At 43.1% G+C, this 26,679-nt stretch overlaps 1 protein-coding gene across 3 annotated transcripts in view; it reads right to left on the bottom strand.

Annotated features, from left to right (window-relative positions):
* Positions 1–439: 439 nt before the first annotated feature.
* Positions 440–26,679, bottom strand: part of ACAP2 (ArfGAP with coiled-coil, ankyrin repeat and PH domains 2) — a 126,219-nt gene continuing 99,979 nt past the window's right edge. Inside the window, exons 12-24 of one of the 3 annotated variants that reach the window (XR_014782959.1) lie at positions 26,462–26,562; positions 25,937–26,042; positions 19,868–20,076; positions 19,471–19,540; positions 18,304–18,395; positions 16,198–16,361; positions 15,718–15,822; positions 15,265–15,357; positions 13,923–14,110; positions 13,355–13,464; positions 12,241–12,351; positions 4,964–10,049; positions 440–4,771 (exon numbers count right to left, since the gene is read on the bottom strand). Coding sequence is in view for 2 of the 3 variants with exons in the window: in XM_084800908.1 (XP_084657034.1) it covers positions 4,671–4,771; positions 9,988–10,049; positions 12,241–12,351; positions 13,355–13,464; positions 13,923–14,110; positions 15,265–15,357; positions 15,718–15,822; positions 16,198–16,361; positions 18,304–18,395; positions 19,471–19,540; positions 19,868–20,076; positions 25,937–26,042; positions 26,462–26,562 (1,512 nt within the window). In the remaining variant the exon portion in view is untranslated. The remainder of the gene's footprint in view (positions 4,772–4,963; positions 10,050–12,240; positions 12,352–13,354; positions 13,465–13,922; positions 14,111–15,264; positions 15,358–15,717; positions 15,823–16,197; positions 16,362–18,303; positions 18,396–19,470; positions 19,541–19,867; positions 20,077–25,936; positions 26,043–26,461; positions 26,563–26,679) is intronic. The other 2 variants (XM_084800908.1, XM_084800909.1) reach the window with 2 other exon arrangements.

The raw sequence follows: 26,679 nt of genomic DNA, 5'->3' as shown, positions 1-26,679 counted from the left end.
ATAGGGCAGACCCCTCTGTCTGCGGCTGCTTTAACATTTAAAGGGAAAGCAGCACCGAGCTTCGCTTGTGGCTCAGCTTCCGGGCTCTCCATTCCTTTGGTCCCACTCCCACAGAAGCAGGGTTCTGGAGTGTGGATGTGCTGCCAAGGTTAGGGACCCCAAGAGACTAGAACTGGAGAAGCAGAGGCCGGGTCTGTAAGAGTCTCCTGCAGTCTTTACTGTGTGAAGCAGGTGGGGGTGGGGGGCAGCATCTCTGGTATCGGAGAGAAGAAACTATTTAAAGGGTCAGAAGGGGTTTCTGAACTGAAGTAGTCATCAACGAATGCGATCAACATGGCCCTCCGTCGGAAAACCAAACTGAACCTTAACTAGAACAGATGTTAGGTCGACTACAACATAGCTGAAAGAAGTCCAGGCATTTACAGTAACTGTACCAGAAGCAAGATTTTTTTTATTGACTTATTATTGTAAATTTTCAGCATACAAAGTAATCAAGTATATTTACAATTCTTACATAATGTACATTTTAGAATAACTATAAAGATAATGTACTTTGCTTCATTTACAATGACAAACTACAGTAAAACTACATTCGTGAATTAGATACAAATCCTCTACACACTAATAAAAAGTAATGGAGTGTTGGTTACACATTCTTAAAATCCTTTTCACAGGTAGCAAGAAATAGTACAACCGGAATGATCCAGAAATGTCAGGAAGCACAAGTAAACATGTATCTTAAAGGGAGCTTGTTGTTTCCAACAGCTAACCTTTAGCCTCCATGTAAAACAGTGCTACCGACACTGGTGATGCAGCAAGCTTTCCCTGCTAAAAACTAATACCCAAAATCAGGTTGGAGGATGAGAAAGACCTCGGAAATAGGACAGCGAGAAGATCAATGCAAAGAACGGTTGTATTTAATCAAATCTTGCTTTGCCACATGATCCCCTCCATGTAAACAGGAAAAGATGCCCACAAAGACTATCCTTCTCGTAGCCGGGCGCCGACAAACAGAGCCTAAGCCCTTCCTGTACTTCTATTGCATTTGAAGTTAATAGATGCTGGGCTTAACTTTATAATACTTGGTTTCTATTAATGTTTGCTATTGGGAGAAAAAACGCAGACTTCTCTACAATGTGATGCTTTCAAATTCCAATGCGTTCCTTTAGCCTTTGTAATGAGCGTCTCCAGAGAACCTGGAGTCTCCTGTCAAACGCAGGGAAAGCAGCCGCTTCACAATGCTGTCGCACCCTCTCAGGACACACATGCAGAGATGGGTCATGGGTCAGCTCTGCCTCCAACTAGCAAACCAAGTGACCATCTGTGTAAAACAAGAGGGCCAGGCTAGGGTAAAGACACAGCAAGGGTGGCACTCAAGGACTAAGGTCTTAGAAGTCCTCCTGTGACATCAGGAGAGAAAAGGTAATGTGAAAGTATGCCGTGCACCATGAAACATATGAAGGGAGCGTTTGTGGTTTTCCTTTGCTTCATTCATTCACTTTACTTGTGAGGACCCCCGGATCCAAGCAGGATATGAACTAAAGTCACTATGGACATAGGATTTCATTAAAAACAAAAACAAAAACCTGCACATTTTCCAGCCCATGCTAATGGTCAAAATGCAACCACACAAAAAGTTCATTTGAGAATGAGTGATCTGGGAATGTCTGATTATTCAAAGTGGGCAGCCAGTTTGGTTTTACACACAACTTGGGTTATGATCATATCTAATATGAAGAAAATTTTACTTTTAAATACTGCTAACATGTTAACAAACTTAAATTCTATAAAATGCAAGTGTATTATTTGTTTCTTCCTAAAATGCTTCCACGATGTACTAAAGTACAAGCTGCAAGCTGGATTACCTTGGGGGAAGTAAATACCAAAGCTCCCTAACTACGCCAAACACCAGAGTCAATTGATTAGGCACACTATAATGCTGGAAACTTTTTAATTTCCAAGAAGTGTACTAAACATATTTTGGAAATCTTGAACATGTGTCACGATGAAGCCTGGTGAGCGGTGGCTTGGGCACCTATGTCCATGTTCCGTCACAGCGCCTCAGCTCTTATTTTGGCAGTAATCCAAGTTTTACATTAATGAGAGCATGAAGAAGAGCCAATAGACTAATAACGAAGACTCAAACCCCTGTCAGCATATCTGTCCTGGAGAGACAGCAGAGCAGTCAGAAAGAGCAGCCTGAGTGTGCGACTGGCGCTGTGCACGTGCTGCTCTCCTAATGCAAGGAACCCTTCACAGCGTGCCTCACACAGCTATTACTGAGCGCAGCAAGCGCATCCAAGAGCTAACCTACTCTATAACTATTAATTTAAAGCCTTGCCATACTCCATTCCTGCCATTCAGTTTGTCAGCACATTGAGAAAAGTCAGTAAGCCACAGAAATATAGTCTTGTACTGCGGCTTTCACACAATATTGAAAGATGTAGCTTTTTCTACAGATATTCAGAATCATAATAATCTTTAAGGCATTTTAAATACACTTGAATCTTTAAGGCTTAAAATAAAACACTCTAGACATTAAGGGGTAGACACTACCGTCTGCCACAACAAGGATTTCCAACACTAGCCACGGAGGCAAGCAGCTCCGTCGAGAGAGATCGCCTCCTGCAGCCAGACCAAAGGGATGCCCATCTGCACCTCCACAGGCAAGGCGGGGGCTCCAGGGTGACCAAGAGCGAGCACTGCGGACGAAAGGTGGCCTTTCCCCTGTCTTCCCTTCTTCAGCCTATTTTTCTTCCTTGAACATGTTTTAGGACAATAAACTTCAGAATACATACCAATTAGAATATCACAAATTTGTCTTTAACAAAATATCTACAAGATCAGATGATCTTCAAGTCGGAGGCGAGACAGGAAGACAGAATCTTTCATCCTGTGGAAGTGCACACTTCCTCAGAAACAAATCCCAGTAGGTCCATATTCCTAATATGTGGTGACTTACTAAATAAGCATTACACGCTTGCAACTTGGCTGAACTACGGGACCTTATCTGTGTTGCAAGTTTATTTCAATAGAATGTCTGCTTAGATTCTGATTTTATATTTAATCAAAGTAAGGCTCTACATACTGTGGGAAAATGTTAAAATTTTTATTTAATTAACTATAATCTTATATACATTTAAAAATGTTTCTGTGAAGCAGAGTATCAATGCTACTTCCAAATAATTTCTAAAAGAGTTAATGTAATCAACAGTACTGCTGTGAGCTACAGGCAGGTACTCATTCATTCCACACTTTGACAAGACACATCAGTCACAGGTGGCATCGGACCAAACTGTATCACATGTTCATAATTGGAACTTAAAGGTCAAGAACATTTTACTTAATTCTAAAGCTATATACAAGATAAAATTTAAAAGAATACATAATGTTGTATAGTACACAAGATAAATGTAGAAAAAATAAAAGGATTTTATTGCTGGTAAATTTTAGTATAAACAGAAAAAAAAATTAGCTTTCTTTTCCTTTACATGGAGATTTTTTTCTTTCACCAGGAGTAACAGTAAAAAATATATATCTTAAAATGGATAAATTCCAATTATAAAAATGCCCTATATTATCTTTGAAATCACCATGTTTTAATGAAAGCCCAATTTTCCAACAGTCAACTTCTGAAGCCCAGTTCTGTCACACTGATGATCTGTCAAGGTTTTAGAAAATCAACCCAAGGATAAAAACTGAACTAGAATTCTTCTGGTGATTGAAGGAAGAAAAAAGTAAGAGCTTCTTTGCACCGTAAGACAAAACGAATCTGAAGACTGAAGTGTGGCCTACTCAGACAGCAGCCATGTCTGCCTAGGTACTGAAGTGCAATGGCGCCTTGAGTGAATGAGGGGCACGCTCTCTGGTCCTAGCGATGGCATCGAATGTCATGGGTACCATAGCTGAGCTACCAGAAAACACGCATGTGTATTCCTGAACCACCAATAATTATCAGGGCAACCACAGAAAAGACACACCCTCCAAGCAGGCGAGATACCTGGCTCCCACTGCTGCAGACATAGTGACTGGATGCTCCCGGGCAAGCACTGTGCCACCCACGGCAAAGGATGGAGGGGCCACCCACGGCAAAGGATGGAGGGGCCATCCACGGCAAAGGATGGAGGGGCCACCCACGGCAAAGGATGGAGGGGCCACCCACGGCAAAGGATGGAGGGGCCACCCAGGGCAAAGGATGGAGGGGCCACCCAGGGCAAAGGATGGAGGGGCCACCCAGGGCAAAGGATGGAGGGACCACCCAGGGCAAAGGATGGAGGGACCACCCAGGGCAAAGGATGGAGGGGCCACACATGGCAAAGAATGGAGGGGTCTAACAGGGTGGCATCCTAACATGTAGAACTGAGAGACGGCTTAGATCTGGACACAACTTAATTAAAAAAAAATCGCAACCCATTAAAAAGATTTTTCTTCTTAAATAAAAGAGGAACTATAAAGGATTTCTCCCTTTCCCAGTTGTAGGAGATCTGATATCATTTACAAAATTGCCAATGAATGGGTACCATTTTTCCCAAACAATTCAATGTCTACCTAAATTAAGTAAGTAGAATTAAAGCAGTAAAAACAAAAACAAAAACAAAAAGAAGGTGTAAGTTTTTGGTTGTACATATTACAAATTCAGCAAATTTCATAGTTTCCCCTTTGTAAAACGCTCAGAACTTCTGTGAATCTTGCTGGAAACGATTGAGTTTCTCTGGGTTATTGGATGCCATTTGAGAAAAATCACGAAAAATGTCCTGGTAAGTTTCATCACCTGCATGAAAGTAAAATAAAGACACTTAAAGTTTATACAGTTCAGGTATTAATAAAACAACATTGATTTTTATTCATATTACTTTAGGATTCACGGCATTATATTAAAGGTTTGTTCCAATAGCATTTTTGGAAGGAAAAAGGCCAGGTAAAAAATAACACCAGAGAAATACTTAAGAAAGGGAAGCTATACCTGAGAGAAGGACTCAGATGCACCGCAGAGGGACGCTCAGGGTTAGAAAGGAGCAAGATGCAAGCGTTGGAAAGCAAGGTGAAGAAACACGCTCGTTAGCACACGTAAGACCAGGTTATTTGAAATGAATTAAACAGCACATTGTATAAGAAAACACTTTCTTTGATAAAAGTTAAAAGAAATGACTGAAGCCAGATACTAGTTAAGGTTCTGATGGACGCAGGTTGCTAAGGTGACAGGCAGCCATCAGGCAGAAAAGGCTTCCTATGCTGTCATTAACTAGGAGTGCTTTACACGGAAACAGCTGTTTGTCAAGAGTGGCTCGTGCACACTGAGGTTTAGAACTAATGTATCTGATCCACTGTTCACTAAGCTCATTAAATTGAAAGGCCAGAAAGTGACTACCAAACCACAGCCGTACACTGTCTTCTGACTTAAGAGCAAGGATGCTGTGCAAATGGAAAAGGAAACTTGAGAAGCCATCAACGCTCTTGCCGAGATGCAGATTACAGGTAAGGACACCATGGCAAGCTGGACACCATGGTTCTTGCTGAGGAACTACAGACACACACACACACACACACACACACACACACACACACACACACACACACACACAAACCCCTCGAAGGGAGAAATCTTATTTTTGGGATGACTCATGCATCAGACTTGTAGCACCATTCTGTTCTCACTTGAGCATAAAGTACTGTTTTAAATGATGCTTGTCGCCATAGTACTGTCACTTCCCCAAGTGCATCCCATTCTGCGATGATCTCGTTATTACAGTTATGGTTAACAGTAAACTCTGTAAGTCTTTAAAAGCAAGATTGTGGAGGACACAGGTGTCATACCAAAAGCTAGAGAATTAGAAAAATACTAAGGGGCCAGATAAAAATCTAGTAAAAAGACCTAAAAACATAACATGAGAATTTTAATAAAAAGATTTTAGTACTCTTAATATTTAGTCTATGTAAAAAGCAATTATTAAAATGCTGGGAATTGAATCACGACATGAAATAATCAGCTGACCCTGATCAATCTGCTTTAGAAGGGGAAAGGACAGTGGGAGCAGAATCTAACAGGCGGCTGGAGGCCAGTGCTGACGCGTCCCATGGCGGCTAACCCACGGAGCTGCGCAAACTGTCTGATCATAGGCCCAACAAACTACAACCTGTTCCTGTGCTTGGCCACCCTACCGTAGGCCAGAAAGTAAACTGAGAGGAGCGCAACATTAAATAACAATTAACAAACCATATAAAATATTTTAATCTTTTCTCTTTTTCAGATGTTGAATTAAAATATGTAAAATATTTATTGTAAACATTATAAATATTTTTAAAATACTATTCAGATAGTCTAGGATTTTACTTTCCGAGAAAGTGTAAAGTGCAGATTATAATACAAAAATACCACATTGATTTTACCAGTCAACACCAGAAGTAACGTAAAAGGCACACATTATATATTCAGGAAGGAAAGGGAGAAAGATCTAGCAGACGCTAACGCGAGGTCATTCACAGATAGCACCAGATGAGCGTTCTTAAGGATCACAACAGTACAGTGGCAACATATGGCTTCTACATTCAGCGATGCATATTCCGTATAACGAGCTGTTTTTTTCTATATGATTTTCTAGTGTTTGATTTTAAATCACCTAGTACATATTATACAAGTACATTTTAGTAAAACCATTGTACCATGCAAAACTAATTATAAGACCTTTCATTCACTGAATTAAACGCGTCCTTGAAGGAGAATGTTGGTGCTGTAATAATTATTGGTTTCATGGACTGCAAACATTTAAGAGTTCATATGATACAAAAGGAAATTTCTAGCTTCACACACAAAACTCGTTAAATTCAGTTTTTTAAAAATTAATAATGCACTATTAGTATGCTACCTTCTTTAGACCTCAAAATGTGTTGTTAAAAACAACAATAGTGATTTATTTAAATAGCCAACACAAAGTGAACTTCATTATCTAGACTTCAAGGAGAATTTTAATCACTTGAAACATTTCCCAAGTCAAATCTAATTTGTCTGAACTATGACACACAAACAAGATCCCAGGATACACTGCCCTGGAATCTTCCTATTAATACACTGAACAGCTCACTACAAAAAGACAGCTAAGCATATTCTTTACGCTACTTAATCACGGTTCTCCCATTCAGAAAGTTCAAGTTTTTATGTGCCTGAACAATTCTGAGTTATTAAAATATATACCTCTATGTTTCCACTGACAGCTTAAATTCACCTTTACTTTTTGGTCTGCAGAATATTCATCACAGCACAGTTAGCATGGCTGAGAGAGGTCGGTGACCTCACGAGGATGGGATACCCACCCTCTGTGACCGCAGGTGTCACCCTGCCCCTCCTAGTTGGAAATATTTTCCTTCTACAGATGATTGGATAGGTCCCAGAAGCCGCATACTCACACGACCAGAAGAGGCTCCTTAACGCCGTGACTCCCCACTGGCTAAGAACCTGCCGACCCTCAAGGGGCCCAGAACCAGCACGAGAAGCTTCTAGCTGTGTCCCTACCACCGGAGCCAGGTGTGCTACCCCTCAGCTGGCCAGGCCTCCAAAGAGGTCTAAGGCTGCTGAAAGAGAACCCATTTTTCTTTCAAAAGCTGCACGCTCTTAACACTGCCTTGCAAGAAAAATGCGAGTCCACAGGGTTATAGATACAAGTTTAGAAATGGGGTTTCCTAGAAATAAGTCTGTGATTGCCAAACACGGAAACTGGGTCCTTTAAATAGTAGGCCTGCTGCTATCAAAAGACTGACAGTGTCTGTATCTACGCACTACCAGAGGTCTGCTGTTTCCGTCCTATGGCTAGGATGCCAATGAAGCAAGCAGGCAGTTAGCAGGGAAAACGCAGTGAGACACAGAGGAACAAGAAAGAACAGCTATGCAAGCCAAGCGTGTCGCCAGGACTCAGGAGGGGAAAGCAGAGTCGCAGAGCACAGTTGCTGTGTCACCTCATCACACCACCTGACCATACAAAGTATTCCCCGTCACACACTGGGCCCCAAAACTGAGTTTACAATCTAATTATTTCCAAGATACTTCTCAAACAGTTTTTTTTTTAAATCTTATTTTTAACTTGGCATCGTCGGCAGAATTCTAATTTTTAACTTCTATACTGAAATTTGAAGATGGTTCAAAAAATATTTTAATGAGGCCCATTTTCGGGTTTTCACTAAAATTGAGGGAAAAAATCTTTTCCTATTGATACCTGTAAGTTGCTATACCCACATACAAACCTGCACACAGACAACAGAGAAAGGGGTTATCTGGACACTTCCGGATGACACAGAAGAGATTCAAGCAGGACCGGAAGTGGAGCAAAGAGAAAGGCCCTGCTCTTGCAAATTCCCTCTGCAGAGCAAATGGACCACTGACTGCTGACGTCTGACTTCTGACTTCTGACCTCCGAACTCTGATTCACCAGCTGGGCAGGCATCATGGCAAGTACCTTAAGGAAGGTGCAGCTTGCTCAACACTGGCCTTTACCATTTCAAGAAAATCCAAATGTAACAGCTTACAACCCTGCTGTTCGCTGCTGCCTCACCAATGTCAGCTCATATTCTTTGATCAGTTTCTATTTAAAGTGCTTAAACACAAAGGCCTCAGAACTGGCCCTGTAATACTATAATTTAAAGATATCTGTTACAAAATTAGAACTAATTTAAGAGCTATCATCCAACTCTGGGACAAATAGGTGAAACCCAGAGTTAGCACTGAGCCTTGCGCATATCAGCATATCCCACCTCAGAGCACTGTGGCCTGGCAGGATGCGTGAGCCACAGGATTAAAGTGAAACACCCTGGATTAGAAGTAGTTATCTGATCAAGTCCTCTCTTCTTCTTCTTACATCAGGCCAAAAGTAAATAGTAAATACAGTCCTCTGAGGGAAAAAAAAATGGCCTCACACTGATATAGTTATAGATTGCTGTGCTCAAAATAAAGTAAGTGGCTGAAGCTAACAAAGAACAGAAATTTCAAAATAATAATATAGATATTCATTTTTATAAAACAAAGCTGCTCATTGCAAAGTGATGAATTCCTGAAATGACTAGTAAGATGTGTAAGGATATAAAGCAGACTAGTAACTCATACACTCAAATGCCTGAACTGGAACGCAACGCCCTTTCTGGTGAAGACGGCTAACCAGCAGGTGTCCATCAAACAGAAGAGCTTGGTCGACTTCTCTTCCCTTTCTTCACACCGTGACTCACTCAGAGATGAGGAGCACTCAAGATAAAGACTGAGGTGGCCATGAACTGCGATTTCTGATAGGTCTAATTCGCTATCTGGTTCACAAAACACTGTTCTAAATACATCTACGTACCCAAGCAGACAGTGTGCAGTTGCCTGGGGACAAAGCTACAGATACATTTCAGCCTCTGAAACTAATTGTATACCCACTGTGGACTTTTCACTTACTGGTAATTTTGTACTTTAAATTTTCAACTCATTCTTAGAATACAAAACTCATCAATAAACTCTTGGTATTTTCCATACTAACTTTTTTATATACAAAACACATGGTGATTTGTCTTTGTTCCCTGAACACAATGTATAGAAATCCCTGAATAACAAAAAGAAAAGCCTTCTGTTCTATTCACTGGACAGCTAGCGAGACTCCTTTCGGAAGCCGCTCTCCGCGGGGCAGCACGTTAGAGTGTCCATCGGTGCACTCACTCGCTGGAGTGCATGTGGAAGACATCTGGACAGCAGGCGAGGGTGCCTGCAGCCAGCGCTGACTGAACACGCTAAGTACAGGTGTCCTGAAGGAGAAACAGGTCCGAGTGTGGAAAGGCCCAGGACTAGCCACCCGAGAGTTCAGTAAGTACAGTACAGAAGCTGACGGCTCACAATTTACAAGGACGTTATAAAGTCTCCACAATCTCACATCAGCTAGCTACGGAGCTATGACTCTTCCAACTGTAAACTGATAAATTCCTGAATGCACTTTTTATACTGCATTTCAGTATGATTGTTAGTAGAATATTGACCTGGCTGTCCATAGAGTCCTTCTGATTCCCGCATCTCTTCATTCATCCTTGCTAAACGTAACCTAGAATTAAAGAAGAAGAGCTCTTAGAGGAAGCAGCACAAGTACCCATAAACACACGGTTACACCGGCAGCTGCTACATGCTGGAGGAACCAGTGCTTTACCAGCATCTGTCAAGTAAAAACCTCAGCTTATCAGGCCAGCAATGTGCAGTACAAAATAGTTGTATCTCACCTCCGTCCACACAATGCTCACGAACCAGCAATGTGCAGTACAAAATAACTGTATGTCACCTCCGTCCACACAATGCTCATGAACCAGCAATGTGCAGTACAAGATAACTGTATCTCACCTCCGTCCACACAATGCTCACGAACCAGCAATGTGCAGTACAAGATAACTGTATGTCACCTCTGTTCACACAATGCTCACGAACCAGCAGAAGGCATTTCTTACGGAAGCAGGGTGCCTACGGCACTTTCCGGTTGCTTCCTCCAGGCCTCAGGGGACTCCTAGCTCCCACAGCAGCCTGATGAAGTCACCGCTTCTCCGGGAGGGAAGCATTAACCTAGCACTATTCATTAGCTTAGCCTGAGAAAGATAGTTCTCAACACACAAGCAACGTGCTCCTTCTAAATAAAAGAAATATATTTTGATATACAAGAGCGATCATAAATGACTAAGAGTTATCAAATTTCCCCAAGTTTACCATATTGGTCATATATTCTTTGGGGTTACCTATCCTGGTAACTGAAGACAGGTAACATTAGATTTAAACAAACAAACAAAAGCAAGTATTTCTTCTTTTTCTGAAAACAAAACAAAAAGGAACACAGAAAGCATCCTCTGTAGTGCCTGCTAGGCCACCACATTGTCCTCAGCTTTCCCAGAGCTCTCGCTCTCGCTCTTCTGAGAGCTCCCCCTGGCAACCACAGCATCTGTCACCAACATTTCCCTCCACCTCCCTATTAACCATGTGCATTAAGGATGGGTCCTAAGCATTCCTTTGCTATGTGGAGTCTCTGAAAAGGTGTTCTCCTAGCTGCCTTCATCTGTCAGTTTGATGTGGGCCAGAGCTATGTGGCGGGGAGGGGAGGAGATGTCTCACCTTGGGGCTGTCTGGATCAGACTGGCCTATGGGCATGTTTGCAGGGCATTCTAATTGATGCAGTAGGCAACAGCACAGTAACAATAACCCTCTGTGGTCTGTGTCTTGCTGGGTAGAGGGTGGGAGAGGTGGAGTGAGCAAGTCAAAATCTCTCAGTGGAAGGTGACGGCTGAGAGCAGCCCCAGGGTCCCTGCGCACTGAAGGTGACGGCTGAGAGCAGCCCCAGGGTCCCTGCGCACTGAAGGTGACGGCTGAGAGCAGCCCCAGGGTCCCTGCGCACTGAAGGTGACGGCTGAGAGCAGCCCCAGGGTCCCTGCGCACTGAAGGCATCCTGAGGAGGGGGTCATCCAGTCTCAACTTCTGTTAGCCCAGAACGGAAGGTCACCCGACGGAAAACTGGCTTCCAATAGCATCACGAGATGAAGCACAGCCGACAGCATCACATCTCTAGGTTCTAAGTTCTTTGATCTAACACGCAAACCAACTGAAAACCTCTAGTCTCTGTATTAGAGCACGGAAAACGTAACTCAAACATTCAAAAACATGTCATTTGTGTTAAAAATAATCAGGTGTCCGTGTGAACACCTGGCTTTAAAGGCTGCTGTCCCTCCAGTTTGATGAGCTGCTAATCCTCAAAGTAGTAGAATAAGGTCCCTGTTGCTCCGCCCAGCCCAGCCCAGCCTCCCACAGGGGAAAGAGAGCAGCTGGGGCGACCATGGCTCCTGTTTCTAGTGCTCTGGTAGGACAGCACAAGTAGCCAAGAGTCCAGACACCAGAGCAGAAAGTCTCAGTGTGAGCTCCTAGCTCTGACACTTATTAATTCCTCCAATCGTCTGAGGCTTCGCTTCCTTATCTATGAAGTGATGAAGGAATAGTATTCTCACAGAGTTAGTGTGAGGAACAAATGAGCCCATGCACTGTAAAGTGCTTGCCACATCCAGTGTGCCTAGAGGTGTGGCACACACAAAACGCTGAGTTTAAAGCTGTGGGAGCGCTCGCCTTTACTCTCAGCACTCAGGGAGGCAAAGGCAGGTGGATGTCTGTGAGTTCCAGGCCAGCCTGGTCTACACAGCGAGCTCCAGGACAGCCATGACTATTTGTACAAGCAATGTGTAATAGGAAGTAAGTACAAAGGAGGCACTTACAGGGTTACTATGTCCGCATTGGCTGCTTCCACGGCTATACTGAGAGGGTCCTTCCCTTCTTCATCAGTGGCATGTTGATTGGCACCTCGCTTTAGGAATAAACATACCTGCCTGTTTAACGGAACAGCATTTCTCAGTCAGTATGAAGACAAAAACCAATCATTTCACCATAAAAAATACAAAGTTCTCCCTAACTTAAATAACATTGTATAAGAAAATTCTTAATGTATCCTACAATAGTCAATGAACAGATTTCAATGATAAAAGCTGACTAAGAGCTCCACACTGCCCAATATACTAGTTAGTTATGTCTGTACACTAGCTATACTGGTTAGCTATAGCTGTACACTAGCTATATTGGTTAGCTATAGCTGTACACTAGTTATACTGGTTAGTTATTATTGTGAACTTGGCACAAACTAGAGACTCCTGAAAATAGGGAACCCTGGTTGAAAACGGCCTGTGGGCAAGGCCGTGGGGAACACCCCTGATTGCTGACTGATGTGGAAGGGCCCAGGCCACTGTGAAGGACACTAACTATAGGCAGGTAGGCCTGGACTGCATGAGAAAGCAAGTTGGGGGCTGAAGCTATATAGCTTATCAATTAAGAGCACATGCTGCTCTTGGCACAGGCCCTGAGTTCGATTCCCAGCACCCACATCATCGGGCAGCTTACATCCATCTATAACTCCGGCTTTAGGGGACCTGACACCTTTGGCCTCCACAGACATTGCACACTCGTGTACACATCCACACACAGACATAAGCAGCACGGCTCTGCGGCCTCTGCTTCAGCTCCTGCCTCCAGTCTCCTGCTCGACTTCCTTCCCGGATTTCCCTCCGTGACCAACTGTGGCATGGAGGTATAAACCCTCTCCTCTCCCACACGGCTTTGGGGTTTGCTGTTTATCACAACAACAGAAAGCAAGCAAGAACACTGACCATAGTTTTTCTTGTGAGTGAGAATCTTTAACGTTCAGATTCCACTGCGACACAAGAATGTACTTTTACAAATACTATATAATAACCTTAACCCGAGAAAATGATAAAAACATTATTTCCAAGTAGTTTTTCAAAATAAAAGCTACTTACATATATAAGCACTGTGACCTACCCTGTGTGTCCTAAGACCGTGGCGTGGTGCAGTGGTCCCCGCCCTTGGACATCTCTTTGGTTCACATTAGCACCATTCTGTAAGAGGAACTCGCACGTCACCAAAGAGCCCTTAAGGAAGAGAAGATGACAATGGATAAATGCAAATGAGAAAGAGCACATCCATATGCACGCAGCAGAGAAATAAGTTACATTTGATTCTTCCAAGAACTACTAATAACAGTTTCAAGTCCAGCAAAGCATACTAGTTCTCTTGTATTCTCAGAATTCTCTTCTAGCTGCCCCTCCCAAAAGTCAGAAATCACTGAGAGACTTTGTTACTTTCTATCCCATCTTAGACTAGTAACAATAATGATGATTTGTTTAAATTTTATGATATTTTATATATAGCCCAAATGCATGAAGTCACACCCCTAATACAGCCTGAATGCATGAAGTCACACCCTTAATACAACCGGGATGCATCAAGTCACACCCCTAGCACAGCCCAAATCATGAAGTCACACTGCTAATACAGCCTGAATGCATGAAGTCACACCCCTAGCATAGCCCGAATCATCAAGTCATACCCCTAGTACAGCCTGAATGAGTGGTGTTGCTTGGTTTTCATCTGAATTAGCCCAGTTCACATCGGCACCATGAGCCAAAGCCTCAGCCATTTTGGGAAGGTTTTTTTCATATGAAGCCCTATAAAGCTGAAGTCCTGGATTAAGTTGTTTAGCGTCAAGAAACACAGAAGATTCTGGCCTTTCTCCTTCTGGAAAGCAAAGCACAAACACATCAGTAAGAACGTGCTCTTAGCACAGGAGGCAAATTGCTTAACATGTACAGAAAGGGTTTGCAGGAAGAAAGAGTTCTGTTGGCGGCGAATGACGTAACAGTGGGGGAGCAGAGTGAAGAGGAACTTAAAGCTAACAAGCTGTAAATCCGGAAATGGTTAGGAAAGGTAACTTAGGGCCGGTGAGTGGCTAGGATACCTTTATTATATGTATATGTAATATATAAATATATATGTATTACATATATTAAACTGAACTCTTAAACTCACAGTATAAACATTGTGACGTAAGAAACCACTCATCCATCCCAGTGAGCGTAAGACAGATTCTCACACGCTTGTCATTATCTCTTAGAGACTAATCATTCCCCAAGCATTTAGCCTTCTCATGGGATGACATCAGCTGGTATCCTAGGCTAAGTATTTGAGAAAGTCTCAATCCGTGCTGTACCCTGTTAGGAACAGCTGTGTATTGCAATGCCCAGTGCATTTCCTCTTATGGTCAGTAATGCTGCAGAAAACGGGGCATTCTGGGGTCTGATGTTTCTACACATACAACTACTTCCCCTGACTTCCGTTCTTATGTTGCCACTGATTCCATTAATATTTCAGTAGTCCTCACTAAGTAAATGTAAACCTTCTAGTAAAAGTTTGGAAAAAGACAATAAAGATACGAAAGAAATGAGCAATTAATAAGTATAATGGCACAGCTATTTTGGAACAAGTAAACTGAACAAAAGAAATTTAAAAATTGCATACTAAATGATCTCATTTCTCTAAACAACAATAACAACAAAGCCATCTTCCACTCTCAGAAAGCAGAATGGTGTTAGGGATGGCGACTGTAATGGGACAGGAGAGGCCGGTTCCAGAGGCACAGAACTAGGGTAACAGAAACCCCAGGGCTCCCACGGGCACATGACACATGCACACACATCATGGTCCAAGCCGTCAACTATACTCCCTCCCCTCCCCAACAGGAAGGTGGGGAGACACCGGGAAAGACAGCAGACATCAACCTCTAGCTGTCCTGTGAGCACACACATGCAAGCACGCCCATGAAAGAGCCGACTTTGGACACATACATTTTTCAACAAACTATAGCAATCACCACGGACTTCATCAAAACTCACCAGGCTCATACAAGCTATTGGCTGACACCGTGGAAGGCAAAGATTCTCGGCCATCGTCAGAGCCTTGCTGGATGCCACTGTCATTACTTTTGACTGAGGAGAAGGGAAAAAGGCTAGTGAGTAAGTTCACGGCGGTTGGAAAGCCGACTCCCACAACCAACGAGTTACAACACGAGCTGGTGCACGGGAACATGAACTTAGCCAGCACCGGCACCACAAACGCACTGCAATCGTAATCCTTTCGTAACACGGCTAATTGGAACATGAATCAATCACAAAGCCTGAAGATAAACTTCCTTTCAGAGCTCTGACACACCTCATTACCCCACAAGTGCTGGGAGAAGTGACTGTGGTGATGTATAACCCCAAGACAATGGGCGACAGCTAGAGAGATGGCCACACCGCACAATGAGCGCTGGCACAGACGTGGATGCTCCACAAGAGTGTACTTACTACTACGCAGTTTTGAAGAAGTATCAAAGTAGGAGAAGAGCGAGTCTAGCTCATCAGGACAGAACAGAGACTCCCGCCTGGCCTCGTCGCTATTTACAGCAGCCACTGGGGACATGCAAGTTAGCAAAGCACAAAGCAGGCCGTAAGAAGGGGGGGCAGGAAGAACCGTTACTGGGCAAGTGTAGGGAGAGCAGGGAAGGTCGGAGGCTAACCAGGTCCCCGGGGCGGCCGGCACAATCCACTCAGAACCCCAGCTCCCCCTGCCGGTGAGTAGCTGCACGCCGGAGAGTACAGACTGTACCTAAGAGTGCGAACCATGGGACCATCTCAGGTTAACAGTCTTAAAGACACAGAAATCCAAACTTCCCTCAGAATGTGTAGAAGGAAACAGGCTTTTAGCATTTAAAAACAAAAACAAAAACAAACCCTACAGTGGCCATACTTGTGAGAGGAAAAAGGAAAACATCTGAGGTAAAATACCTGAGGTGTGGACAGACAGTCTGGCGTGGTGGCTCAGCCTCGCCTCCTCGCAGCTTTTGGAGCTGTTGCTTTTCTCCTGCTCGGAAGGGGAGGATGACGTAGAGTATTTATCCACAAATTTCCTCTCCACATACTTGGCTCTGATATATGCCTCTTTCTCCTGCCTGGGAGACAGGAAGATGCTGTGATGTTCCAGGGAGCCCCTTAGCATGGCTAACACTGAGTGCGTGCCACTAGACACAGAATCTAATGTAGTTAAAAACAAAAGGGAGGGCTGGGCGTGCCAGAGAGAAGGCAGCTAAGAGGGCTCTCCAGGGGACCCCACATCACAGCCACCTATAACTCCAGGGAACCTGACACCCTCTTCTAAAAACTTTCTTAAGTGAATCTGTAACAGTTAATGTGTAGCACTATCCAGCATGCTTTCCTTCTAAATAACAAGCTAATTTCATAGTCAGATGGATTACTAATAACCCACTTAAAATTAATAGTTACACGGTACCTTCAGATTCTCCTAATTTCTGTCTGTATGTATTTGTATAAATACTTCCTTGTGGTTTATGAGAAATACTACCAGAAAAACTAAAAATATACATACAGAAATTAACATTAATTACATTTTTACAGAGATACTGCCATATCCTGAACAATCACTACTGGTGATCATAATTTTTCATACAATAACTACAATAACATACAGTGTTCCAGACTTATAGTGGGGAAAATGTTATTTTCCTTTCTTATTATATAACCATAAAATATGTCTGTTCCTGCTGGGTAGCGGTAGCGCACGCCTATAATCCCAGCACTCAGGAGGCAGAGGTAGGTAAATCTCTGAGCTCAAGGCCAGACTGGTCTAAAGAGTGAGTTCCAGGACAGCCAGGGCTACACAGAGAAACCCTGTCTTGAAAGCAACCAAAAAACAACAAAACATATATGACTGTTGTGTAATGTTTCTTATTTTATTTTAAAATACTTAGATATTTGGCTAAAATAGGAAAGCCCAGGGTCTAATAACTCTCTCTCATATAGCAAATATTAAAAGTGATTTAAAAATCACATTGGCTTAGTTCAAATCTTAGCATCGGATTATGGCAAATGGAATTCTAATGCTAAAAATAAAGACTCCTACTGACTGGACCTCGTGTCAACCACAAGGACCTGATGCTAGCAGCTTTCTGTGGCAGACTTCTGTGTGGAGAACTGGGGGGTCTGAGTTCAGTTAAGCTGCCTTTCCTGTCTTTGATTGGGAAGTCTCACGGCTCCACCCATCAAGTCAGACAGTGCAAACACTTGACCTCTGAGACATTAGTGAACAGATCCTGTGTGTGTGTGTACATGCTTGTGTATGCACGTGTGTGTGCTTGTGTATATACAGGCATGTGGAGCCCAAAGGCCAACATCATGTCTTCTTTAATCACGCTCTGCCTTATTTTTTGAGACTTGGTCTTTCACTGAGCTGGAATTTACTAATCCATTGAGATTAGCTGGCCACCAAGCCCAAGGGACTCCCTGCCTCCCAGGACTGGGAGAATACACCAGCACCGCCTCTCTTGAATTAACATAGGTGCGAGGGAACCAAACTAACAGAATGGCACTTTAATGGCAAAGAGCTTGTACATCCCTATGTAGAGACTTTTCCCCTAATGATTGCCTGTCACCTGGAGACTACAAATGATGGGCTGCCCAGTTAGGTGGTCTAATGAGAACACTACAGTAAGATGTACAGACCTAAGGAGCACGCAGAAGACAGGCATGGTCACGTTTAAACAGAAGTAGTAGCCATGACTTCTTTTTTTGTGTTGTTTTGGTGTTTTGTTTGTTTTGTGTTTTTTGTTTGGTTGGTTGGTTTTTTGGTTTTCGAGACAGGGTTTCTCTGTGTAGCCTTGGCTGTACTGTACTAACTTTGTAGACTAGGATTGAACTCACAGCGATCCGCCTGCCTCTGCCTCCCAAGTGCTGGGATTAAAGGCGTGCGCCACCACACCCGGCCCTGTAGCGATGACTTCTAAACACCCATCACATGGTCTTATGTCATCTATGGTACAATAAAGTCACAGCTGCATTTGTGATCAGGGAGGAAAGTAACACATTAAGTCGTCATACCTTTGTCCTGGCTGTGGCTTCTTTATTCCCATTTTTTCCAGTTTAGCTTCATAAACACGATTTATAACATCATTCCCCAATTCACACATAAGCTATTTGGTAGGAAAATAAAAATGCAAGCTAAGTATTAAAAGTCCTAAAAAAATAAGCTAAGCTTTAAAAGTTCTTTAAGTGGGTATGATTCACTCATTCGTCTTTACAGACAGCTACTGTTCATTCCACAAGGAAATTTTAAAGGTAAAAGGAGCCAAAGGCTGAGATTATTACCCATTTGCCATTCTTTATCAGAATATTATCACTCCTATAACAGGTACCTAACAGAGAGCATCCATCCATCCATCCATCCAGATATATTACATATCTAGCTGTATTTAAAAGTCAGTAGTGGACAGACGGTTCAGTGGTTAAAGGGCTTGTATTGCTCTTGCAGAGGACCGAAGCTCAGTTCTCAGCACTCACATCAGCTCACAAGGGGCCTGACCCCTCTGACCTGTGCAGGCACCTGTGTACGCACTTAGTACACACAGGCTCAAACACATACACATGATCAAAAATAATAAAGGCCAGGCACAGTAGCATACGCCTGTAATCCTAGCACTCGGGGAGGCAGACACAGGTGGATCTCTGTGAGTTCTTGGCCAGCCTGGTCTACAAAGTAAGTCCAGGACAGTCAGGGCTACACAGAGAAACCCTTTGTCAAAAACCTAAATAATAATAATAATAATAATAACAAAAACAACAATAAACATCTAAACGGAAGCCATATTTATCACATGTCTATCTATATATCAGAGTACTGACTGTGCCCATGCCCACGGCTGGTCCTAGAGGTTTGACAAAAAGCATCACATACAGTTAGCTATAGCAAGTACTGGCCAATTCAAGGACAGTAAATTGAAATAAGACCTATTTTTTAAAATGTCCCTCATTCCCACTTCATAGAAATATTAAAATTCATCCAACATACAGCTCACTAAAGTCACTTATGGAGTAGCCCTGTATTTGAGTTCTGTCACTCTGTGTCAAACACTGCCAAACGTTAGACTTTCTTTCGCCTGGCCCATCTACCTCTCTATTTTAGTCTTCAGTTCCCCACTATGGCAGCATCCCCCCTAGATGAGACCTGCCATCAGCTGTGGAGTGCTTTCACACAAACATTTCTCTCACCTTCAGAAGCTCAGGCTCCCAAGTGTCTAAAGTTAAAGATCGTACTTTCGAAAAGTGAACTCCAAGACTCCTACATGGGGAGAAGAATTCACATTATTCTTAATATAAAACTATGAAATCACTATTTGCGTATTTATACACACATATACACATAAATGGCTCCCACAAAATAAATATGGATGGATTCTCTGCTTATTAATGATGAGCCAGAGTCCTAAAAAACTCTAAAGCTAAAATTATCCACTTGATAAAATGTACAAATATAAACTGGTAACTAAATCAGGAAACTGGGAAAAAGACCCACAAAAACAAACAAAACAAACAAAACCCACAATAATTTGCAACATGTATTTAACCCAAAGCAGCTCTCCCACTCGCTCTGGGCAGGCACACCCACCGATGAATCCCAGAACACTCGATACACAAGGTGATGCCCAAGTTGATGCTGGCCCACCGTGGGTCGGCCAGACCACAGTCACAACAGCTGCTGTTGCCAGGGATACACTGGACGCGCTGCAGTGCGCTTTCTCCTTTCAATAACTTCTCTTTTGATTCATTTCCGGAATCTAGGCTTCCTGTTGATGGAGATGATTTCTTATCCAATTTCTAAAAGAATAAGTAAGTATTTGGTAATTTAATGCTTTTTGTACAAGCCAGTGTGTCAGCACAGAAAGCACTGGAAATAGCATTTGATTTTTGTTTGTTTTTCCTGAAAACAACACAGCGGTAGGAAGGGCTGCGCAAACAGGACAATCATAGGGCTCAGAATTCCAGGTGCCTGAGGAGAGTCAGACCGGGACCCACGCAAAGAGCACAACCTTGATCAGGCCACCGGGTCCTACACAGGGTCAGAAGGATGCCTGCATGTGACAAATTTGAGTCAGCTTCAGACACAAAACCAGACAATGACAATAATGGATATTGAATAAGATAAAAGCAAATAGGAACACAGCTAAAAATTTGTCATGAATTAAAATTCACTTGGGCAAGAAACAGATATTTACAATTTCAAAGTACTTCCTTCACAAATACGTACCCCCACACCTCACACTGGAAAACTGGGGCAGACAAAGCTGCCAGCCACTTCCAAGGGTGGTATGGTAGTATTTACACACAAAGCTCTTGCCCAGCTAAATAACTGAGACTATAATTTCCAAAACTTTCAAGGTCAAAAGGTCAGACTAAGCCTGGAGTACTGCCTGCCCCTGACTGGAGAGACACAACAGCTAGCTATATCTTCTTGCTGTAAAGAATATTACTGGGACAACTTTAAACTCGAATGCATTTGGGGGTTAAATGGTCATAATATAACATGGGCTGTTTCCATTTTGATGTCTGTACTGTAGTTATTTAAAAGATCTCATCCTAGGTGAGGCGAGAGTGTTTAGTAAAGCAGGTGCTGGAAGTGAGGCAGCCTGCTGACAACTGACTCTCAAGAACTTCAAGGGGGAGAAGTTATTTGTACTGTATACAGAAATTCTATGGACAGTTGAGATTTCAAAAAATTTTTAAATATATCTGGTCAGAGGGGAACACCAACCCACCGAAGGAAATTTCAACCCAGGACTTGCTCTATCTACAAGATGTGCAGGGATGGGGATGGAGCAGAGACTGAAGAAATTTCCAGGCGGTGCCTGGCTCAACCTGAGCCCCACCCATGGGAGACAGCCAATCCCTGGCACTACTGAAGATACTGTGCTGTGCTTGCAGATAGGAGCCTAGCCTGGCTGCCCTCTGAGCGGCTCCACCCAGCATCTGATGGAAGCACATGCCGGAGACTCACAGGGTGGACCGCAGGGAGTCTTGGGTAAGAGTGGAGGGAAGGATGGAGGACTCAGAGGGGAGGACCAGCCGAGCCAACCAACCAGGGTCCGGGAGGAGGGGTGTGGAGACTGGGGCTCCAGCCAGGGTCCATAGACTGGACCTGGGCCCCCTACATAAATGTAGCCTATGGGCATCTCAGTCATCATGTGGGTGCCCTAGTGAGGGAAGTGGGGGCTGGCTCTGACATGGACTCTGCTGCCTGCTTTTTTGTGGCTTTCTCCTGGTGGGACTGCCTCTTTGGGCCACAGGGGAAGGGGATGCCCTCAGTGCTGAGCTGAGGTGAGGGGAGCTTCCCCTTCTCTGGGGAATAGGGGAGGGGGAAACAGGGAGGGAGGGTGGGGTGAGGGAGAGAAGGAGAGGGGGCTATGACCAGGATGTAAAATGAATAATCAATTTAAAAAGAAATACACAATACATTATTAAAAATAAAAAAATAAGGGGGTTAGAGAGATGGCTCAGATATTAAGAGCACTGTCTTTCTTCCAAAGGTCCTGAGTTCAATTCCCAGCAACCACATGGTGGCTCACAACCATCTATAATGGCACCTGGTGCCCTCTTCTGGCCTGCAGGGACACACAGAGGCAGAATATTGTACAAATAATAAATAAATAAATATTTTTAAATTAAAAAAATAGATAAAAAATATATCTGTTAAAATGTAAAGTTAACAAACAGAATTATCACTTATAGAAAGAGTGTCAGTATTTAAGACAGATATCATATTGGTTCATTCCCAATTTTTTGATATGCTAATGTTTTTGTTCCCAATAAACACATGACTGATCAGGAAGCAGTTATATCCCAGGGTGCCCTCCCCAAGCCCAGGCCAGTAAGGGACTATCTCTACACACAAATTTCGATGAATGGAAACTTCTTCTCTAAAGGAGTAAATGAGAGTCTCTAGCTGGGCTTGCGCTGAGAGCTCAAAGGCGGGAGATGAAGTGAATGCGCACTGGCTGACCATGGCCTACTGCTCCCCTACCGGCTCCTTATGCCCCTGGAAGAGATCAGAGCTTTTGAAAAGGATCCTGACTGTGGCTGTTGCTCAACACATAGTCTGAACTTAAGAGAATCCTATAGTCAGCAAAATCTTAACTATGTCTTTAGTGTGTAGTCTTAACTTATAATCATTAGCATATTACAAGAAAGCCAAGAAAAACCTTTTATAAAATAATCCCTAATCTAGCTGTTTACAGAATCACCTAAAGAAAGTCTTCTTTTTTTTTTTTAATTGATGACTCAGGACCCCTTCCTGAGGGAGGCCGAAAGGCACCCTGAATATCACAGGCTGTGGCCACTGTGCTGGTTCGCCCACAGTAACTAGAGGATACAACCCTACTGAAGAAGACACCACACACTTTGGATGTGGGACACAGCTCAACCTCAAACTGACCAGGAAACTCTCTCCCTGCTGGCTGCTGAGGAGAAGACATATCAATAGCCTGCGCGCTAACAACACAAACCTGCTAGGAAGATGTGCCCACTGGTGCAATGATGGCACAATGGTTATGGGTCAACCAACTGCTTTCTGTATGAATCTGTGGCCTGCTTCACAGAAGGCATTTCATGTACTCTATGCCTCTAACTGGGGGGGGGGGGGGGGCTGCGTCATAGGCCATAGGGAAAACCTACCCTTACTGTTCTGCTAGACGGTCATACTGTTAAACTGTACTCTAAATGCTTACGCTTCTACTACTATTTTGTATTATTCTCAACTTGGTCAGATAAGTGAATAGTGGTTAATGCAGAGACTTGTAACTGATCAAAGTGCTGAATATAAACAACAGTTGAGTGCTCAACTGTGGATGGCTCATCTATTTCAACCTCCCACCGTCCAAGGCTCAGGGAAGAAGAAAGGGCAGAAATAATACAAGAGCTGGCGGACAGGGAGGAGAGCTGTGAGATGCTCATATTTGGATGTGGCATGGTGGTTGAACACGCCAACTCATGACAACTGTGCCTGCTTGCAGAAGACATGTACAGGTCAAGCCAATCAAATCCTCTCATGGATGGCGGATGAGATCATGAGGCCCCACCCACCCGAGGATGGCCGCTGAAGGAAGAAGAATCACTCTCCTTTGGAGATGTGGCTCATGGTATGCTGCTCACACCTCAGGAGCTAGTTAGCCACACACCCATGCATATATGGACAGCACTAAATGAGTTCAGAGAATTATGAACAACAACAAAAATAAAAAGACAAGAGAAAGATGGGGTAGGGGACACTATGGAGAACTGGAGGGGAAAGTAATGGTGAGTAAATATGATCAATACACACTGTAAAAATGTACAGAACTTCTTTCTTTCTCTTTTGTTTTTTGGTTTTTTAGATTTTTTTGTTTCTGTTTTTGATACAGGGTTTCTCTGTGTAGCCTTGGCTACCCTGGCCTCACTTTTATAGACCAGGCTGGCCTCGAATTCACAGTGATCTGCCTGCCACCACCTCTTAAGTGCTGGGATTAAAGGTATGTGCCACCACAGCCTGGCTCAGAATTTCTTTTCTTTTTTTAAGATTTATTTATTTATTAGCTGTACAGTACTCTGCCCACATGTGTGCCTACACACCAGAAGAGGGCACCAGATCTCATAGTGGATAGTTGTGAGCTACCATACTGGGAACCAAATTCAGGACCATTGGAAGAACAGACAGTGTTCTTAACCTCTGAGCCATCTCTCTAGCCCCAGAATTTCTAAAGAATTAAAAAAAAAAAAAGATTATTTTAAAATACAAAATTTTTAAAACTGAGCCTGGTTCTCAACACCAGTTAACTGTTTAGGGATGGGACTTAGTGAACAAGCATTATTTTTTTCAAGACATGAAGGTTAATAATTACAGTACTATGTCATGACAAAATAACAGACTCAATAAACAATGAACAAAAAGGAATTCTTGAAAATTAAGTAAATTTTAACAGGTTACCAATGTTCAAGAAAACAAAATAATGTCAGTTCAGAAATTGCAGAGAGAGCTAGAGAGAACTGGAGAAAATAAATAGGAAAAATCAGTAATAAGAAGAGAATCCTGAAACTAAAAAACAAAAGAGCAGAAGAAACAACATACCAGCCCACCCCTCCCCGAGACAGGGTTGTCTTTATCTCGCCCTGTAGACCAGGCTGGCCTTAATCTCACAAACATCTGCCTGCCTCTGTCTCCCGAGAGCTGGCATCAGGGCATGGACCACCACTGCCTGGCCATAGTGTTCTTCTTAAGAATCACTGTTTCTGACCCAAAACTTCTATACCTAGCCAAACTACCACACAAATGTAAAGACAAAATAAAGCTCTGTTCAGGAGAACATGAAATCACAAATTCCTAACTTTCTGGAAATACTGAAGGAAGTCCTCAACCTCTTAATTCAATATGGGAAAATATATAGGTCATCAGAAAGACAGGAATACTGAAAACGACTGTGTGAGAAAATCCCAGGTTAGTAGCTATACTGCACGGAAAGTTCAAGGACATCTGACCCAGACTGGAGGGCTCTCTTTACCAACATGCCTTTTTGCCAGTGTTCTTATCATTTGTATTCAACAATGTCCAGGCAAACTGTTTCTCTGAGACTGATTAAAGCAATGGCTCTCAACCTGTGGGTCATGACCTCTTTGTGGGGGTTGAATGAGCCTTTCATGAGGGTCCCCTAAGACCATCAGAAAACACAGAGATTTACATTACAACTCATAACAATAGCAAAATTGCAGTTATGAAGGAGCAGTGACAATTTTACGGCTCAGAGTCACTGCAACACGAGGAACTGTATTAAGGGCTGCAGCATTAGGAAGGCGAACCACTGGCTTAGGACAGGGAGTTCCTTCAGTGCCTGCGTAGGAAGCTTCTGGTCTGATCTACTCCTGGGAGCCCGGGATTGCCCACGATAACCTCTAGGTACAATGTACAGAACATTCCCGTTAGCTCTCTATCAGTAAGCCTGTGCCTCAGCCCAAACCCAACAGCCCCAGAGTGGTTCCATCTCTCTAGGCCTTTCCAAAGAATCAACAGACTCTTTGCAAGGCTTTCAACTAAGGGACAACATAGGCTCTCCTTTTTTTTTTGCTTTTTAGTCAGTCTTAATTTAAAACTAAGTAAAAATTTAAACTCACAAAGTACTTATTATTATTAACAACAACAAAAAATCAAAATATTTAAGAGAAAAACCACTAGCATAAGAATACTCTGGGATATACATTCAAATATTAAAATAAAGATATATTTAGATCCCAAAAGAAAACAGTAGGCAAGGGCTGGAGGTGTAGTTCGGCTGGGTCGCACGCACAGCCTAAACTGAGGCACGGTGGGATTGCCCAGCCCTCAGGAGGCAGAAGCAGGAGGCCCATGAATCCAGAATCACCTCCAGCTACACAGTGAGGCCCCAGCCAGCCTGGGCTACGTGAACTGTAAAGAAAGTTAGAATAAAAGAGAGAACGTAAGAATTTTTAAAAATTAAAATTAAAAAAGTGGGCAGGAGAAGGAGGGGGAAGGTGGAACATACAAAAAGGTCAGCAAAAAGAACCTGAATCTAAAATTTTACAACATTAAAAAAATTTTTTTTTAATTATATAAAATCATGTTCCATAAAAAGGACTACAAGTGAAATTTAAAACATTTAGCAATAGGTCCCGCAATACTGATAACACCTGTACTAACCTCAGATTCGTCGCCTTTCTCTCTATAAGCAGTTGCAATACTGGTCTGAACAGCCTTAATCCAGGCCTGGCGTAGCTTTTCGGAATCCGCCTGGAGCATACAACTTCTAAAAGGAAACACATCATTCTGTCAAACAATTAATTAGAAGGGAAAATCCACACACTTTCTTTTTCTCACTATTCTATTCAGCACATTTTTTAAAAGTATGTATGTGTGTTAGTGTTTTGCCTGAATGTGAGCCTGTAAATAATGTTTACAGGACGGGAGCTCAGTAGTAGGTGCTTGCCTCGTGCTCACAACCCACTGAGCAAATAAGTACATAATCTCCACATATTTCAAAGAGTAAGCTACACGGAGAGAAGTTACATAAATACTCGGATACAACATCTGTATATGCTCCTGGAATTTATTCTCAAAACATTAATTCTCTTCTATTGCCCTGAAAATCATGAATCAGAGTTCTCAAGTCTTGGGGAAGATTACAGAAACATAAAAGCAGCTCTCAAGCTCTTGCGAACACCTTACTTTGTTGGAGAGACCACCTCGAAGCAGAAGCGCCGCTCGATGTCTTCGCAGGGCTTGGCCGTGCAGAGCCTCAGGTCCTCCACCACCACGGTGGGGCTGTCCTGCAGCAAGGGGGAGCTGCCGTCAGTCTCGGGCTTTCTGCACCCACAGCAGCCACAAGCTTCAAGCACACTTACAAGGTTCCTACTTTATCACATTGTCGCTATAGGCGGGCGTTA

This window comes from Acomys minous, assembly GCF_964271855.1.
Source record: "Acomys minous genome assembly, chromosome: 11".
Lineage (NCBI taxonomy): Eukaryota > Metazoa > Chordata > Mammalia > Rodentia > Muridae > Acomys > Acomys minous.
This window is presented reverse-complemented; position numbering and strand designations above follow the sequence as displayed.